Source organism: Triturus cristatus, chromosome 3_2 (genome assembly GCF_964204655.1).
Source record: "Triturus cristatus chromosome 3_2, aTriCri1.1, whole genome shotgun sequence".
Taxonomy (NCBI): domain Eukaryota; kingdom Metazoa; phylum Chordata; class Amphibia; order Caudata; family Salamandridae; genus Triturus; species Triturus cristatus.
The window spans coordinates 694,288,452-694,307,854 of NC_140584.1; the positions used below are offsets into that span (position 1 = coordinate 694,288,452).

General features: G+C 49.6%; 1 protein-coding gene across 2 annotated transcripts in view; it reads left to right on the forward strand.

The window, feature by feature from the left end:
• The window catches only part of SF3B1 (splicing factor 3b subunit 1), a 339,385-nt gene that overhangs the window by 291,399 nt on the left and 28,583 nt on the right, over positions 1-19,403 (forward strand). For both annotated transcript variants that reach the window (XM_085648748.1, XM_085648749.1), the window contains one exon: positions 6,360-6,576. In XM_085648748.1, coding sequence (XP_085504874.1) covers positions 6,360-6,576 — 217 coding nt within the window. The remainder of the gene's footprint in view (positions 1-6,359; positions 6,577-19,403) is intronic.

Consider the following 19,403-nt stretch of genomic DNA (forward strand, 5'->3'; position numbering starts at 1 on the left):
CCTAGCCGACGCCACCATCGATCGTCGGGCTCCAAGTCGTCGGGTAAGTCCAAACGCTCTAAGAAGTCCAAGCGGCGACATCGCTCTTCGGACTCCCCTCGCCGGTCGCGCGACTCTGCCGAGGGTCCAAGTGGTTCCACCCCCGCGGCTCCGGCGGAGCCGCAGGCGCCGCGCCCGTCCCTATACCCTCCGGTCCCTGGGACTAACGCGACGCCGGCGGAGGTCAGTGCCTTCCTCTCGGCCATGAGGAGCCTGGCCCCGCTGGCGCGCCTTCGGGCCCCGCGGCCTCGACTGGGCGACCTTGCCTGCCGGCGGCTTCGGCTCCGGCGCCGTCGACGACTCCGGTCTCGACGCCGCAGGTCCCCGCGGGGCCCATGCCTGGGCTCCCGTCGACGCCGGTTGACCTAACCACTCCTCCGCCGGCGCATGAACCACCAACTCCGTCACCGGCGCCGCAGACGCCTACACCTCCGGTGCCGCCGCCGCCTTTGGTGCCGACTCCGGACGGCGTCCAACCCCAGTTTAGCCCTATTCCGGACCCGGCGCCGCAACGGCGTCGACCGACGCCGCGTCCGGCGCCGCTTGAGACCTATCATCTCTACAGTCCGGCTCCGATCATTCCTCCTGTTTATCAGGAATCGGACGACGGGGGCGACTGGGAGGGGTTTGAGGACCCTATGGCTGTTCAGTCGCAGCTTTCACAGGACTGGGCAGATGAACTGGGGGAGGCCAGTGGTCTTGATACATCGCCAGACACTGGATTCACTTCTCCTCCGACTGTGGCTTCGGAGGAGGGTGCAGCATTTTCTGTGGTGCTGCGCAAGGCGGCCGCAGCCCTTGGGCTCGAGCTGCCTGCCGTGGCTGTGAGGACTAACATCCTCACTGAGGTGCTTCAAACCGCAGCAAGCTCCACTGAGCCTCTGCTGCCGTTCAATGAGGCCCTCACTGACGTTCTGCAGGGCACCTGGTCCAAGCCCTCCACAGTTCCTCCTGTGGATAGGAACGTTGCCAGGCGCCACCGCCCTGCTCCGGGCGACCCCAGTTTCCTGTCCCAACACCCCACCCCCGAGAGTCTCGTTATCCAGGCCTCTACCTCCCAATCCTCCTTCCCGACCGCTCCGCCGGACCGGGATTCCAAGAGACTCGAGCAGTTTGGCAAGAAACTGTTCTCGTCCCTTAGTTTGGGCCTGCGGTCTTTAAACACCGCCTGTCTCTTGGACCGTTATTCCCATTCTCTGTGGGATACGGTGGAGGACGTGCTGCCCCTGTGTCCGGAGGAGGTCCGGACACGTCTTACCCAGGCTTTGGCTGATGGGAGGGATGCAGCGCGGCATGCCATACGATGTGGGCTTGACACCACGGACTCGCTGGGTCGGGCGATTTCCACCACGGTGGCGCTCCGCCGCCACGCCTGGATGCGGTCCACGTCATTTTCCGGGGATGTCCAGACCACCCTCATGGACATGCCCTTTGATGGCACTCGCCTGTTTGGTGAGAAGGCGGACAGTGCGCTGAACCGCTTTAGGGACTCCCGGGCTACGGCCAAGTCCTTGGGCCTCTCGGCTCCGCGGGCGCACACCTCCGCTTTTCGCCCCTTTCGTGGCCAAGGAAGGGGCGCCTCCTCACGTCCGCCCAGCCACCAGCCGCAGAACCAACCTGCGTGCGGTCGCGGACGTGGTTTCCGCCGTGGCGGATCTGGAGGACGACGTGGTCAGCCCACATCCACCCTGGCAGCATCCGCCTCAAAGCCTTCCTAGTCCGAGCTTTCAGGCCCATTCCATGCCAGTGGGCGGCAGAGTTCGCCATCACCTGCTCCACTGGCGGTCCATTACATCGGACAGGTGGGTGCCGCAAATCGTCCGAAGGGGCTACTCCCTCCCCTTCGAGACGACCCCTCCAGCCATGCCACCGCAGCACCACCCTATCTCGGGGGATCATTTGAAACTTCTCCGCGAGGAAGTTTCGGCCCTCTTGGCCAAGGGGGCCGTCGAGCACGTTCCGAGTCCAGAAGTAGGTCGTGGTTGTTATTCCCACTACTTTCTGGTTCCCAAGAAGGGCAAAGGGGGCCTACGCCCCATCTTGGACCTCCGGAACGTCAATGCCTTCCTCCGAAAGGAAAGGTTCAAGATGTTAACCTTGGCTCAGGTTCTAGCTGCCCTAGACCCCGGAGACTGGATGGTAGCGTTTGACTTGCAGGACGCATATTTCCATATCCCCGTCCTGCCGGCCCACCGGCGTTACCTGCGGTTCACGGTGGGCCACGAGCATTTTCAGTTTACCGTGCTCCCCTTCGGCCTCACCAGTGCCCCTCGGGTGTTCACGAAAGTGATGGCGGTGGTCGCAGCTCATCTGCGCAGATCAGGGGTTCCAGTCTTCCCCTATCTCGACGACTGGTTGTTGAAGGCGGGCTCGCCCCAGGCAGTCGTCTCCCACCTCCAGACTTCGGCGGATCTCCTGCATTTGCTGGGATTTTCCATCAACGTGCCGAAGTCACACCTGAGTCCCTCTCAAAAGCTCCTCTTCATCGGAGCAGTTCTCGATTCGGCGCAGTTCCGGGTCTATCCACCGGAACAGCGGGTCCGGGATATACAGGCCCTGATTCCCATCTTTCGGCCTCTATCCTGGGTTTCGGTCAGGCTAGTGTTGCGGCTTCTGGGGCTGATTGCCTCCTGCATCCTACTAGTGCATCACGCCAGGCGGCGCATGCGGGCTCTGCAGTGGGACCTGAAGTTTCAGTGGGCCCAGCATCACGGCAACCTGTCCGACCATGTCTTGATCTCGGAGGGCACTGCACAACAGTTGCAGTGGTGGCTCACGGACCGCGATTGGGTCATGGGCAGGAGCCTCTCCCTTCCCCAACCGGAGCATGTCGTAGTGACGGATGCGTCCCTCCTGGGCTGGGGTGGCCATATGGGAGAGGCGGAGATCAGAGGCCTCTGGTCTCCGGCGGAGTCTCGTCTCCACATCAACCTGTTGGAGTTGAGAGCGATCCGACTTGCACTGAAAGCCTTCCTTCCCTCTGTCAGGGGCAGTGTCGTGCAGGTGTTCACGGACAACACCACCGCCATGTGGTATTGCAACAAACAGGGCGGGGTGGGGTCGTGGACCCTTTGTCAGGAGGCTCTGCGCCTCTGGACGTGGCTGGAACACCAGGGCGTCACCCTAGTGGTTCAACATCTGGCGGGCTCTCTGAACGCCAGAGCGGACGAACTCAGCCGCCGGTGCATGATGGATCACGAATGGCGTCTGAACTCCGAAGTGGCGCAAGGTCTCTTTCTGCAGTGGGGAGAGCCTTGGTTAGATCTATTCGCCACCGAAGAGAACGCGCAATGTCAGCAGTTCTGCGCGTTGGAATTTCCAAGGCGGCACTCGCTCGGCGACGCTTTTCGTCACGAGTGGAGTTGCGGTCTGTTGTACGCCTTTCCGCCTATACCACTTCTGCCCAGAGTGCTGAAGAAGATCAGGCACGACCGGGCCCAAGTCATCTTGGTGGCTCCGGATTGGGCACGAAGATACTGGTATCCCGAGCTACTCAGTATGTTGACCGATCCCCCGATACGTCTGCCCCTTCGGGAGGATCTTCTGTCGCAGCAGCAGGGGACGGTCCTCCACCCGAACCTGTCCAGCCTCCACCTCCATGCGTGGAGATTGAGCGGCGGCAGTTGATGCCATTTGACTTGCCTCCTGAAGTCTGTGATATCATTCTGGCAGCCAGGCGTCCCTCCACAATGACGGTATACGCCTGCCGGTGGAACAAATTTGTGGCATGGTGCACAGCAAAGGCTGTGAATCCCCTTTCCGCCCCTCTTTCTGAGGTTCTTCTCTTTCTTCTTTCTCTGGCCCGGCAGGGCTCTGCCCTGGGCACCCTGAAAGGTTATCTTGCTGCCATCTCCGCCTTCTTGCGGCTTCCTGATCAGCCTTCTCTTTTCAAGTCCCCTGTGGTTACACGCTTTCTGAAAGGCATTACTCACACGTTCCCTCCTGTCCCTTTTGTAATGCCTCAGTGGGACTTGAATCTGGTCTTGACATTCCTGATGTGCGCTCCCTTCGAGCCTCTTCACAATTGTCCTCTTCGTCTTCTGACTCTTAAGACTGCTTTTCTGGTAGCCATCACCTCGGCTAGACGGGTGAGTGAGCTCCAGGCTTTATCTTCAAAGCCTCCTTTTCTGTCTGTTCATCCGGACAAGGTTGTCCTTCGGCCTCGTCCCTCCTTTCTTCCGAAAGTGGTGACTCCATTTCATCTTGGGCAGTCTGTCACCTTGCCCACCTTCTTTCCGCCTCCGCATCCTTCCAAAGAGGAAGAGAGGCTCCACCGTCTGGACCCAAAACGTGCGCTCTCCTTTTATCTGGACCGCACAAAACAGTCCCGGGTGGACGACCAGCTTTTTGTTGGGTACGTGGGCGCTAAGAAGGGGAAAGCTGTGCACAAACGGACCATCTCTCGGTGGGTCGTTTTGTGTATCAAAATTTGCTATTCTTTGGCAAAAAAGGACCCTCCTGTTGGGCTGCGCGCCCATTCTACTCGGGCCACAGCGGCTACTACTGCTTTGGGACGGGGAGTCCCTTTGCAGGATATCTGTCAGGCGGCGACGTGGGCTTCGTTACACACGTTTGCCAGGCATTATTGCCTTGACAGCCAAGTCCGGAGGGATGGCTTCTTTGGCCGTTCTGTCCTCCAGGACTTTCTGGTGTGATCTTGGTTCGCAGACCCACCACCGGGGATGGTATTGCTTGGGTATCTATTCTAAGGTGAGGAATCTAACTAACGTGTTTCTTTCAGATGAACAAGTTACTTACCTTCGGTAACGATGTATCTGTAAAACATTAGTTAGTTAGATTCCTCACCGACCCACCCATCCTCCCCGTTCTGCAAACTGACATATAGGGTTAAGGTTGTCCTTTTCAGGCCCCTAGATTATTTTTGGCACCAGTGTCGGTCTTTGCATGGCTCTGCGTTCCTGGCGCGGAAAGCTATGTACAAGAACTGACGTCAGCGCGCGAGGGCGGCGTCTAAGTACTCCGTCATTCCGGCGCACGACGCCGACGACGGACGCGGAGCCGCAGACGACGCCTAGCGACGCGCAAGGGGTATTGCTGACGAAAAATCTCTCAGATCCAGTCTGACGCCTGGGGATATTCTAAGGTGAGGAATCTAACTAACTAATGTTTCTTACAGATACATCGTTACCGAAGGTAAGTAACTTGTTCTGTAAGGGTACAGGGCCTCTAAGGGTGGCACAACGAGTGCTGCAGCCCCTAGAGGCCTTCCCTGGGTACCTAGGGTACCATTTACCAGGGGCTGACATGTGGCTAGGGTTTGCCAATTTGGAGTTTGTGTGTTTTAAGGAAGGAACATAGGCCCTGGGCACCTGATTGGCAGGAGTCCAGGGTACACTTAATCAAAGTACATTCAGCAATTTAGCAAAAAGTGGGGGCATACCATGTAAGAAAGATGAGATGGCACTTTCTCACAAACGCTAGCCGCGTCAGTGGTTTAATTTTTTTCAACTTCAAGCCATGTTGTACGGTAGCTACCGCTAATGTGCAACATGTCTTAAAACTACAGTGACAAACCAATACATTTTGCGAAGCTTATTGGCTTTGCTATTGTTTGTTGCATATGTGATGGCTGTTATAAAATCCGGATGAAAAGATTTGAGTGAGGCAAGTTAGCGCTGGGTTACCCTATCCCTACCATATTGTGGGTGATGCTGTTGGGACAGGGAAACCAGGCTGCCTCAGGCAAGTTGCATCTGATGTGATCTTGGTTGAAGCAGGTGAGGGGTGGGAGGGTGACTGGCTCTTTTCAGTTGAACTACAAGGCCTTGGAAATGTTGGAATGGCAAAATTAACATGCACATCAATACGTACATTAGTAACTTAAATCTAGGGATTTTTACTACTGAAGTATAGAGGACAATGTAGTGGAAAATGTAGCCTGGTTCTTGTTGCATCTCCTTTTGGTAGAGGGTTGACAAAATCTCTTGCTTACCTGAGTAGTCTCAAACTCTTATTTAAATGAAGAGGATGTGAGTGAGGGTTCTTGCTGAGGTCTGATTAATTCAACCCTGTTACCTGTTTAGCATACAATGCAAATCAGTGGTGTTACAATTCAGGGCCAGCATTCGTTATCCTGTTTTCTCATTAAACTCAAAAACATGATTCAATTAAAGTTTGATTGCACATGATCTAATAGAAAAAGATCTGTCTTATCAGCTTGTCGCCTGTGCTAAATGAAATCCCTAATCTTGTTCACTTCAAGGGAGATGTTTCGGATTTGTATGACCTAAATATGTTTGCTTAATGTATAATGCTGCCATTTGTCTACTTTATGATTTGTTTTTCTTTTTTTGCTACAGAGATCTTGTGCATAGACAGACAGCCAGTGCAGTAGTTCAACACATGTCGCTTGGTGTCTATGGATTTGGCTGTGAAGATTCTCTTAATCACCTGCTGAATTATGTGTGGCCAAATGTTTTTGAAACCTCTCCTCATGTTATTCAAGCAGTTATGGGAGCTCTCGAAGGCCTGAGAGTTGCTATTGGTCCATGCAGAATGTTGCAGTATTGTTTACAGGTATATTGGAAATTTCAGTTGATAAGTCCTTTTTGTTTACGTCCATTGCAGGTCCACATGCAATTATGGTACATGTATCTGAGGAACTTTAATTAGCAAAAATGTAATGTAAGACCTTACATATTTTGGTCCATGAAGATAACAAACTTGGGTAGGAAACCTCACTTTGTGATATAAGATCATATTCTAAAACAGAAATATAGAAATTACTGCATGTGTCCTAAGCAGTTATCATGTTTTCTGCATAACAATGCACAGGTTGCAGACTTGTTTACGCTTGATAGCTGTCTAAATATCGACGGATGGGAGAGTATTGTTGCTGGGAATTTTTTTTAAATTGTGTGTTCGAGGCATATGGGAGAAGGTAAATGATGCAGCGGAGTAAATCAAAAGGGGAACTAACTTCTGGAGGAAAAATTAAATTAATCCCTCAAGGATTTAAATTAATGTCCAATTACTTTAGTGCTTAAAAAACAAATTCTCAGGAGTAGCCCAAAATGTATGTTTGTATAAGTGTGTGTGTGTATATGTGTGTGTGTGTGTATATATATAACACATTACATATATCTAAACAAACCTCATTCCTTGTTACCCTTCTTAGAAGATATGGACAAAAGTTCCAAACAACAATAATTTCGAGATTGCGTTTGACACAATGAAGGCAGCTTCTTGACAAGGAGTCCTTCTGGTAGTCAGTGTGCCACCCCCATTTTGTAGCGGGACCAAAACAAGGAAAGAATGAGTAAACCCCAGGTGTGAAACCAAAACTGAAATCAAAAAAGGAAGAGTGAGATCAACACGACCTGAGGACTTTATCTGTGTGTGGTACCAAGAAGTTGCCTTCATTGTGTTAAACGCGATCTCGACACAGACCCCAAAATAGACCAGCAGAACTCTGCTATATGGATAGTTGCTTGTTGCCTTGAGACAGTTTGAATTGAAGAATGGTTTCCTTTTTGCCCCAGTCCTAATGAGGCCCAAAAAACACTGTCTGAAACGTGTCGACTGCACAAGAACCCCTGCAAAAATCTAAATGAATTGAAAAAATAAATTTGCACATCCCTATTGAGATAAAGGTTCTGTTTAAAAAAAAAAAAGTGTTCCTCGGTTGTGCATCATTTTTCTTTAGGGCTATCTTCGTTTTCTGTACGGATTGTTATTATTAATTGTTTTGAACTTTTGTCCATATATTCTAAGAAGGGTAACAAGGAATGATGATGTTTAGATATATGTATTGTTTGTATTAATAATTTGTGTATATAGGTTTGTATCATTCTACTTAAAAAGAATAAATATGTATGTGTGTGTGTATATATGTGTATATATATATATATATATATATGTATATATGTATATATATATATATATATATGTATATATATATATATATGTATATATGTATATATATATATATATATATGTATATATGTATATGTATATATATGTATATATATATATATGTATATATGTGTTTCCAAAAGCGGCCCGCTTTCAGGTTCCTGGGCGCTCGTTAGGCGGTGCGTTCAAGGTACGACAGAACCAAGTCGTTACGTATTCCTCCTTTGTCCCCACCGGGATTCCTCGCGCACTCACGAGACCAGAGGCAGGTGTGCAGTGAATCAGTTATATTTTATTTTATTTCATATTCAGCAAGCCAATGCTCAATAAAAACTCTACGTTTCGGTTTCCCCTGAAACCTTGCTCACGAGTTTTCTCTTTATCAACAAACACCAAAGAACACACCCATGTGATACATCGTGTCACTTCCTGTGCTGTCCTAAGCATTATGGTACATATAGTTTGTTTTAATTTTCCATTAAAAGAGGTCACATTGTAATCTCGTGTTAACGATCTCAATTCATCTAAAGGATTAATCCTTAGCAATCTTTCCATTACAATCATTGATACAATTGCAAGAGGAGAACGACATTATCCTACCAATATTTTCCAGGCAATGCCTAATTATTACCAAATAACGCCCCCCAGTGGGCAAACAATTCTATCAATCGATTTTGCAAGTTAGTCTGCTGTGGTATGTTAAAACCCTCTAGTGGGTCTGCCAATCATTAAAGGAGGTATATGTCGATATGTGAACACACATCCTCCTGATCACCTCATATAGCGTTCAAGCCCTCTAGTGGGCCTTCACCTCCCCTGTGGAAAAAAGATTTTTTTAAAACTTTTTTTACTGTTTCATTTTTCTCGTGACTATCTATTGTCACTCATTTTACCATCGTATCTTACAGGAAGGTTTGTTACAGAGAAGTTTCATTTAAAACCGTGTTTTTTCAAACATGAGGGGGTGTGAAACGTGAATCTAGTGACAACTGTGCTAAAGGGAGACAAATAATAACAGCTCTGCTGGGCATTTTACATTAGTTTCATCATGGAGCATATTTACAAACAGTTCATAAGTGATAATGGAGTTCCTCATCCTGATTCAAGCCATCCGGCATAAGTGTTCGAAAATTTAGAATGTGGCGTGATTCTTTTTGTCTTAGGATCCTTTCACGATCCCCACCTCTTGGGTGTATTCCTACTGTCTCCAACGCATGAAATTTTAACTGTTTCCAGTCTCCACCATGCTCCTTCTCCATATGTTTGGCTACCGCGTTGCTTCGATCTGAGTTGATGGTAGCTCGCACATGCTCTAAAATGCGTTTTTTTCAATTCGCATTTTGTGCTGCCGATATATTTTAAAGCACATGGACATTCCATTTCATATATTACAAATTGACTTTTACAGTTGATTAGTTGGTCAATCCTCCACATCCGTTTGTTTGCCATCATCACCTCCTTCTTGTTTTGTGCAATCAAACAGACCTTACAGCTAGTGCATTTAAAAAATCCTTTAGGCTTGAGCCATATATCCGATTTCTTTTGATGTTGGAAGTGACTATGCATTAATTGATCTCGCAAATTTTTAGCTCGTCTGTAGGTGATGTTCGGATGATCTCCCACTATTTTAGATACTGTGGGGTCCATATGTAATACATGCCAATTCTTGCGCAGTATTCTCATTAGTTGAAGGTTTTCAGTGCTGTATGTTGTTATGAGCCTGATTTTGTTGTTTTCCTCGTCTGAACTTTGTTTTTCTTTGATCAGATCAGTTCTTCCCACTTTACTGGTGCGTTGCAGTGCATCTTGAATAATTTTACAATTGTATTTTCTCTTTCTGAATCTGTGTGGCCTTGTCCTGATGTTGTCTCCATTCCTCTTCTTGGGAGCATATTCTTTTGATTCTGAGGAATTCCCCGTATGGGATGTTCTTAATCAAACTTGTTTGATGAAAACTTTCTGCATGTAATACAGCGTTTGTCGCTGTATTTTTGCGATGAAGAGTAGTATGGACTGTCATTTGCAATATAGATCTCTGTGTCAAGAAACACCACCCGTTCACTGCTAATGTTATATGTGAATTTGAGGTTGAAGTCAGAGTTGTTCAAAATTTCAAAATATTCATTGAATTCATTCTTAGTCCCATCCCATATTAGGAGCAAATCGTCGATGTATCTGAGCCATGTAATGGTCTTATTTACATCCTGATAGTTTTCACTTTTCCATGCCCAGGTCTTCTCCCACCATCCCATGGTCAGGCAGGCGTAGCTAGGACTAAATGAAAAGCCCATGGCCGTACCTTTCACTTGGCGGTAGATCTCTTCACCGAACAGAAATGTATTTTGCTCCAAGCAGGTATTGATCATTTGCAAAAGCATTTTATTGTGGTCTGTGTATTGTATGTTTCTTTCTTGCAAGAAATATTCGCATGCTTTCATCCCGATGTCATTGCGGATGTTTGAATATAGCGATACCACATCCATTGTGATCAATTTGTATGTTTTTTGCCATGGGGTTTCTTGTAAATGTCTTAGAAGATCCCCTGTGTCCTGAAGGTACGACGTTAGGTGTTTAACGTATGGTAATAAGAAAACATCTAGAAAGTTGGCCATCGGTTCCAATAGTGCTCCTTTCGCAGATATTATCGGCCTCCCTGGGGGCTTCCTGGGATTTTTATGAATCTTCGGTAGAAAATATATTGTCGCCATTTTAGGATGTGGCATTTTAAGATATTTCACTTCTTCCTCATCGAGCAGATTTTGTTGCTTCCATAGATCCAATCTAGCGTCCAATTCCTCTTTCCATTTCTTTGTAGGGTTAGATGTAAGTTTCTCATAATATTCAGGGTTTCTCAGCTGTGAATATGCTTCCCGCATATATGACTCTTTTTCCAGGATAATGATGTTACCTCCCTTATCAGCCATCTTTATTTCAATAGTCTCATCCTTCTTCAATTTCATCAGCGATTTACGCTCCTCAAAAGTTAGATTGTCCTTTTTCTTAGAGTAATCTAGCTTATAAAGATCTTTTATTACACACTCGTGGAATAAATCGATTTTATTGCCTGGTGTCAATTGCGGGTAAAATTTGGATTGGGGTTTCTTTGAGCTGCACCCAGCCCCCAATTGGGTACAATATTCTCGCAAGTCTTGCTTTTCTTGTTCAGGGCTATGTTCCAACTCCATCAGTGTGACAAAATGTTCCGCATCTTTTGCTGTTAGTTCCATGTCAGGGGTTACACTTTTTTTGCCATATTGAGCCATTTTTGAATTTTCCGTGAAAAGTTTGGCTAATTTGATTTTACGGATATATTTATAAAGATCTATTCTTGTTTCCGCCAGATCCATGGTGTTGGTAGGGCAGAAATTCAGACCCCGTTTTAGGAGTTGCAATTCCGTTTCGGTAAGAACTTTTTTGGATAGGTTGATTACTTCCAAATCTTGGGTCTCGTTATCGGTATATTCAGTTAGTTCCATTTCTGCCTCATACTCCTTGTCGTTGTTCCCACCCGGTTTGTACTGGAACTTGGATTTGATGTTCCGCTTGCCTCGTCTCGTTTGTTTCTTTGGGTATTGCCTCACCCTCTGCCTCTTCCCCGATTGCTTCTCGCTGGGGACCCCATGGTTTTCTCCCAATTCTTTTGTTGGAGGGCCAGCCTCATTTCTCCTAAAAAAGAGCATTGTGGTCTCATGCCTCCCTGCTCTCCTTCTCCATCACTGGGCTCAGTTGAGGCGAGCGACGATAGGCTGCTTGTATTTGTTGCCAAGTCCAATTGTTCCTCTTGTTGGAATCTATCGTATTTCCTGGCATAAGTGAAAATACGTCCTTCCGAATAGTCCTCCTTATCTCTCAAAAATTTGGATTGTTTCCTAAGTCTTACTGTTAGTTCATGTTTCTCAATATATTGCTCCAATTCCTCCTTGAATTTCTTTAGCTCCGGGGTCATCTCCAATGTGGCCAGTTCCTTTTCCATGTTTTTTAATTGCGCTGTAGTTTTTTTCAGGGCCATTTCAATATGTTTGACTAAGATTTCCATAAGTCCCAATGATGATTTTAGAATGTACCCCCCCCCCCCCCCCATTGAGTAATTCATTACTCGTATCTTGATGATTGGGTAACAAATGGATGCGTAATCCCCGTGGGACTCGTTTTACTTCTATATATTTTTTTAGGGATGCGACCTCCCACCATTTGTTGATTTCCTTTTTGGACAATTTTTCCCAAGTGCGTAATTTATTTTTGGCATCTGGTTTGAATGAGCTGCTCGATGCTCCACTCTCAGTTGTTGTGTCATGTTCAAAAAATGTCTCAGAGCATTTCTATTCGCCTCCCTTTTATCCATGCTAGAGCCGGCTTAGTTATTGTATGCTGAATTTTTTCTCTTATTCAATAAGTTCGTCACCTGTGTGTGTGTGTGTGTGTGTGTGTGGTAAGGGCGGTCCGGTACAATGGGGCGAGCCTCAAAATCCCAGAGCAAACGCGGATTCCTCGTAAAAAATCGCAGCAGCCGCGGACACAAAGGCTTTTAAAGCAGTTATTTATTTTTATTTTGCAGAATTAAGCAACTGTGTGTGTGTATATATATATATATATATATATATGTGTGTATATTCATTTTGGACTACTGAGAATTTGGTTTATCTGAAAGAAACACGTTAGATTCCTCACCTTAGAATATCTCCAGGCGTCAGGCTGGATCCGGAAAGTTTGGTCAGGAATACCCCTGCGCGTCGCTAGGCGTAGTCTGCGGCTCCGCGTCAATCGGTGGCGTCGTGCGCCGGGATGACGTCGTCGGAGTACTTAGACGTCACCCTCGCGCGCTGATGTCAGTTCTTCTTTTTCCGCGCCAGACAGCGCCGATCCGGGAAGAGCTTACCCCTTAGTCATTTTTTGACTCTTTTAGACTCTTGTCGACTCGACTCTGGTGCCGGTAGGATGCCCGGGTTCAAACCCTGCGACTCCTGTCACCGACTAATGTCGGTTACGGACCATCCTCGCCGGTGCCTGTTCTGCTTGGGGGGCCGACCACGATTCTGAGTCGTGCCTCGACTGCCGGGCCCTGACTTCGAAGGCTAGGCGGGAGCGGTCCCGCAAGCTCCTGGAGTACCGGCAGTCGGCTTCGCGCCGTTCACGGTCGAGGAGGAGGTCGAGGAGCCGCATTCTGATGGATACATCTGCCAGTGGATTCCTCACCTTGTGAATATCCCCTGCGCCAGTAACATACATTCGGAAACTTTTGTAGCAGTCCACGCCGATGAGGTAGTAGACGACGTCACAGACACAGCTCCGCACGCTACTCGGCTGACGTCACCGGCTCCATAAGAAGACCTAGTCGGCGTGATGACATCCGTTCCCTTTTTTCCGCGCCGTCTATGCCAATGGATTTCGGGAATCTCTGTCTGTAGCTTCACTGTTACTTTGTGTTTATACTGGATTTCTCTGTTCCTTTTTCGAAAAAATGTCGACAAAGAAATCTGGCTTCAAGCCCTGTCGTGAATGTGGAAAACCTATGTCGATCACGGATCCACATGACGACTGTGTATGGTGTTGATCATCTGACCATGATGTGGATGGATGCTCTTGCTGTCGCAAGATGAGCTCCAAGGCTCTCAAGGAAAGGGAGGCGAAACTTCATCGCAAGGATGAAAAAGGAGAAGGGAGGTAGTCTAGAACGTGGTCACGATCGAGGTCGGCATCGAAGTCTACTTTAGGGCATGCTTCGAGATCCAAGAAGCACAAAAAGAAGAGACATTATTCTCGACGTCACTCTGACAAGAGTTCGGCGTCGAAGTCGCCTGTTCGACGCCGTAAGGACTCTGTCTCCCTCACCCGTTCCGGATTCGCCTGCTGGTCCTTCTCCAGTGAATTCACCGGTTCATTCTCCGGCTACAACTCCGGCGCCGGCTCCATCTCCGACGCCGGTTCCATCCCCGGCTTCGTCCCTGGCTCCGGCTGAGGAGCTTCAAGCACCGGGTGAGCCTTTGATACCACAAATTCCACCGTCGGCGCCGGTTGGCCCGAGTCCGGTGATGCCAGATCAGTACCCTGCGTTCCCTGGACCAGGTCAGGACCCCACGCATTATTTAAAAGCTATGTACGGGGTGTTTTCGAGAGCCATGTACTCCACTGGTGCACCTTCGCGTACGATGGGTCCCATGGCCTTAGGTTTGGGGGTGCCTCAAGCCTATCCACATGCCCCCTTCATGCCATTTTTTCCGGCGACGCAGTCTTGGCATCTACCGGCGCCGAGGACATCGCCGCTCCCTTCTTCACCGGCGCCGGCTCGACCTCGTTCGACGCCGGCTGCTCCTGTGGATCCACGTTCGACGCCGGCTCTGGCGCTGTCTGATTCGAACACGGCGCAGCTGACGCCGCTTGTACGAATCCGGTCCAGGAGGGAAGCTCAAAGGGTGCTTGATGAGCGAAGGTACCTTCTGGAAGAAGCAGAAGGAGAGCTTGTGGAGTCTGATGAAGTTTTTGAAGAACTTAAAGAGGCTAGTGGATTGGATTTGTCTCCTGAGTGGGAAATTACTCCAACTGCCGATGAACCCTCGAAGGATGTGGCTCCACATCATGCAGTCATTAGGAAGGCAGCTGAACTGTTAGATCTTCAGTTGCCTACTACTGAATTTAAATCAAATATTCTAGCAGGGGTACTGCATTCTTCTACTACAGTTTCAGAGCCATTATTGCCTTTGGAGGTGTGGCGTATGCCTTTTTCTGCTCCCGCAGTTTCTAAGACAGTTGCTAGGAGGTATAGGGCAGCTCCAGGGGACCCTGAGTTCTTAACATCACATCCATCGCCTGAGAGCCTGGTGGTTCAGGCTGCTTGTTCAGGAAAATCTAAGGGTGCTTTTCCTCAGGTTCCAAGTGACAGAGGCTAAAAAGCTAGATCAGTTGGCCAAAAAGTTCTTTTCATCGGCCAGCATGCCCCTTAAATCAACAAATGCCACTTGCCTTTTGGGACGCTATATTCATGCGCTCATGGACTCTGCAAAGAAACTGGCACCAAAACTATCTGAGGAGGATAGGGTTGGCTTTAATGAGGTATTGACGGATGCCCAGGCAGCAGCACGTCAGGTGATACAAAGTGGACTGGACACGGCGGATTCAGTGGCAAAAGTCATGGGGTCTTCTGTTGCCACTAGGAGGGGTGTGTGGCTGAAGTCTTCTGAGTTTTCCCCGGATGTACTGTCAACACTGTTGGACTTGCCATTTGATGGCTCTGGATTGTTTGGCAAAAAGGCAGGTGCTGCTCTTGAACGTTTTAAGGAAAGCAAGGCTACGGCTAAGTCTTTGGGCCTACAATCCCAGTCAAGGGGATCGTTTAAAAGATACAGGGGTTTCGGAAGGGCAACCTTTCGTTCCTACAGGCAGACCCAACAGCAGCAAGGCTCTCTGTATAAAGGATACAGAGGTAGAATCAGGGGTCGCTCACGTGGCCGTCAACTCTCCTCCTCTTCAGCCCCTCCTTCCACCGCAGAGCAGCCCTAGATCCGCCATTCTGGATCATGTTGGTCCTGTGGGGGGCCGGCTTAACTATCTTCTACAGGATTGGGAATCTGTAACTACAGATCTTTGGGATCTAGATCTTGTAGAAAATGGGTACGCCCTTCCCTTTCGGGAATTCCCTCCAAATTACCCTCCTTGTCAAGGGGCTTGCTCGGAGGACCACAGTCTTCTCCTACAGGAGGAAGTCCTGAAGTTATTACAGAAAGGTGCGATAGAGGTGGTTCCAGAGCAGGAGAGGGGTCAGGGATGCTACTCCTGGTATTTCCTGATTCCGAGAAAGGATGGCAGATTGCGTCCAATATTGGACCTCAGGATCTTGAATCTTTTTCTGAAGCAAGAGAAGTTCAAGATGCTCACCCTTGCGCAGGTTCTTCAAGCGCTGAATCAGGAGGACTGGATGGTGTTGATCGACTTGCAGGATGTGTATTTTCACATCGCCATCCTGAAGTCGCACAGGAAGTATCTCCGGTTTACGGTAGGGTCGCAACATTATCAGTTTGCGGTCCTTCCGTTTGGTCTTACTACTGCACCCCGAGTCTTCACGAAGGTGATGGCAGTGGTGGCAGCCCATCTCAGAAGGTCGGGGATCTCGGTTTTCCCCTATCTGGACGACTGGCTGATCAAAGCGAAGTCGCCAGAGAAGGTGCTACATCATCTGCAGGATACAACTCAGCTGTTGTTCAGATTGGATTTTTCGATAAATGTGCCCAAATCTCACCTGGTGCCAACCTGTTCATAGGTGCGGTACTGGACACTACTGTGTGTCGAGCATTCCCTCCTCCTCAAAGGATTCTCGACATACAGGAAATGATTCCTTTTGTTTTACAATGGAGCGGTCGTTCCGGTTCTGAAGGTCCTTCGCCTGCTCGGTCTGTGTGCTTCCTGCATTCTGTTGGTCAACCATGCACGCTGGCACATGAGGGCGTTCCAGTGGTGCCTCCGCAGGCAGTGATATCAGCACAAAGGAGATCTCAGGGAGTCTGTGAGGATCTCCAGAGAAGCTGCAGCGGATCTGTCTTGGTGGAGCGTGGAGGGCAATCTGTCTCAAGGAAAGCCCTTCCATCTTCCTCCCATCTGTGGCCACAGTGATTATGGATGCATCCACTTTAGGGTGGGGTGCTCATCTGGGGGATCTGGAGATCAAGGGTCTTTGGTCTCCAGAGGAAAGGTTGCTGCACATCAACCTTCTGGAATTGCGGGCGATTCGTTTGGCACTCAAGGCCTTCCTCCCTTCCCTTCGCGGTCAGTCTGTTCAAGTCCTGACGGACAACACTACCGCGATGTGGTATGTCAACAAGCAGGGAGGAGTGGGGTCTCTTTGTCTCTGCAGAGAGGCTCTACGTCTATGGTCCTGGGCTCAGGACCATCAGATTTGTCTGATGGCAACTCATCTGGCCGGAGTTCTGAACGTGCGTGCAGACAGTCTGTCGGCAGTTCTCCGCCGACCACGAGTGGAGGCTCCATCTGGAGGTGGTTGGTTACGTCTTTCGTACGTGGGGAACTCCTCGGGTGGGCTTGTTTGCCACTCAGAACGCTCACTGCCCATCATTCTGCAGTCTCCAGTATCCGATGCAGGGAGCGTTGGGGGGCGTGTTTCAGTTGAGTTGGAGCTTACAACTCCTTTACGTGTTTCCTCCCATACCCTTGATTCCTCTGGTTCTGAGGAAGATTCGCCAAGACCGGGTCGAAGTCATATTGATCGCCCCGGATTGGCCAAGAAGGGTGTGGTACACAGATCTTCTCCACCTCTCTTCGTGCCCTCCGCTCCGTCTCCCTCTCAGGGCAGACCTCCTCTCGCAGTCGGAGGGGAAGGTTCTACACCCCCACCTCCAGAGCTTACACCTTCATGCCTGGAGATTGAACGGGGCAACCTGAATTCTTTTTCTCTCCCACCTGATGTGGTAGATGTAATTTTGTCTGCCAGACGTCATTCCACCAAATCCATCTATTCCTATAGGTGGTCTAAATTTGTATTCTGGTGTGCAGAGAAGTCAATTGATCCTTTGAAGGCTTGTTTATCTGACATTCTGCAGTTTCCCCTTTCTCCTGCTCTGTAAGGCTTTGCTGTGGCCACTGTAAAGGGATACTTATCGGCTTTGTCGGCTTTCCTTTGCTTGCCGGATCAGCCGTCATTATTCAAATCACCTATTCTACGGTTTCTCAAGGGGGGGGGGTTCTCCTTTCTAGCCCTTACACAAGTGTCCCTTGAGATTGTTGTCTTTTAAGACTGTTTTTCTCATTGCAATCTCCTCGGCAAGGAGGGTAAGTGAGCTTCAAGCTCGAAGTTCAAAACCCCCGTTCTTGACCATTCATGCTGAAAGAATGGTACTCAGGACCAGGGCTGCATTTTTGCCTAGGGTGGTAACTCCCTTCCATCTGGGGCAGTCCATTACCCTTCCTTCCATCTATCCTTCCCCTCACCCTTCCAAGGAGGATGAGAGACTTCACCGCTTGGACCCTAAGAGGGTGGTGAGCTTCTACCTGGACAGGACAAAAGACTTTCCAGTTGACGACCAGCTCTTCGTGGGCTTTATTGGCTGCAGGAAAGGCAGAGCGGTGCACAAGCGCACCCTTTCCAGATGGATTGTCTTGTGCATCAAGATATGCTATTCTTTGGCTGGTAAGGAACCTCCAGAGGGTTTAAGTGCCCATTCCACTAGAGCTAAGTCTTCCACTTCGGCTTTGTCTAGAGGTGGTCCTGTGGAGGACATTTGTAGGGCGGTAACTTGGGCCGCCCTCCACACCTTCGCAAAACATTGCTTAGACACCGAGGTGAGGAGGGACGGACACTTTGCTCGTTCCGTCCTTCAGGACTTTCTGGTATAGAAGGGTGGACACCCTCCGGGAGTGGGGACTGCTGTGGGAATCTATTCACAAGGTGAGGAATCCACTGGCAGATATATCCATCAGAAGAACAAGTTACTTACCTTCGGTAACGCTTTTTCTGGTGGATACAGTATCTGCCTGTGGATTCCTCACTGAAACCACCCTCCTCCCTGTTGTCCATCCTTCTATACCTACAATTCTATTAATGGTATTGTTTTGTTACTGACAAAGGCATTGTGTTATTTCTTTTGCCTTTCTACTTAATCTCCACACTGTGTGTTGCTTTGTATATTATGTATTGTGTATACTGTGTATATTTTGCTGTCCGTCCGTGTGCCTCGAAGGCACGGAAAAAAGGGCGGAACTGACGTCATCACGCCGCCGAGGTCTTTTTATGGATCCGGTGACGTCAGCGGAGTCGCGTGCGGAGCCGTGTCTCTGTGACGTCTTCTTCGACCTCATCGGCATGGACTGCTACTAAAGTTTTTGAATGTTGCTGGCGCAGGGGATATTCACAAGGTGAGGAATCAACAGGCAGATACTGTATCCACCAGAAAAAGCGTTACCGATGGTAAGTAACTTGTTCGTCACAACCACTCATCCGGTTCCAAGTCCAAGAGGCGACATCGCTCTTAAGGCTCCCCTCGCCGGTCGTGCGACTCAGCTGAGGGCTCGGGTGGTACCACCCACGCAGCTCCGTCGGAGCCGCAGGAGTCGCGTCCTTCCCCATACCCGCCGGTCCTTGGGACCGACGCGACTCCGGCGGAGATCAGTGCCTTCCTCTCGGCCATGAGAGGCTTGGCTCCGCCGTCGACGCCTGCCGGCGCGCCTTCGGGCCCCGCGGGCTCGACTGGGGGGCCTAGCGGGCCGGCGGCGCCGTCATCGACTCCGGTCCCGACGCCGCAGGTCCCCGCGGGATCCAGACGTGGATCCCAGGCGATGCCGGTCGACCTCACGACCCCTCTGCCGGCGTCGCCTCCAGTACCACCTCCGGCGCCGCGTTTGGACGGCGCCGTTCCCCGGTTCAGTCCCGGCCCGGTGTCGGAGCGGCACCGCCCAGCGCTGCGGCCGACGCCGATGGGTGGCAATCTCACCTTTTGCCCGGCTCCGATCATTCCACCTGTCTACCAGGAATCGGATGACGGTGACTA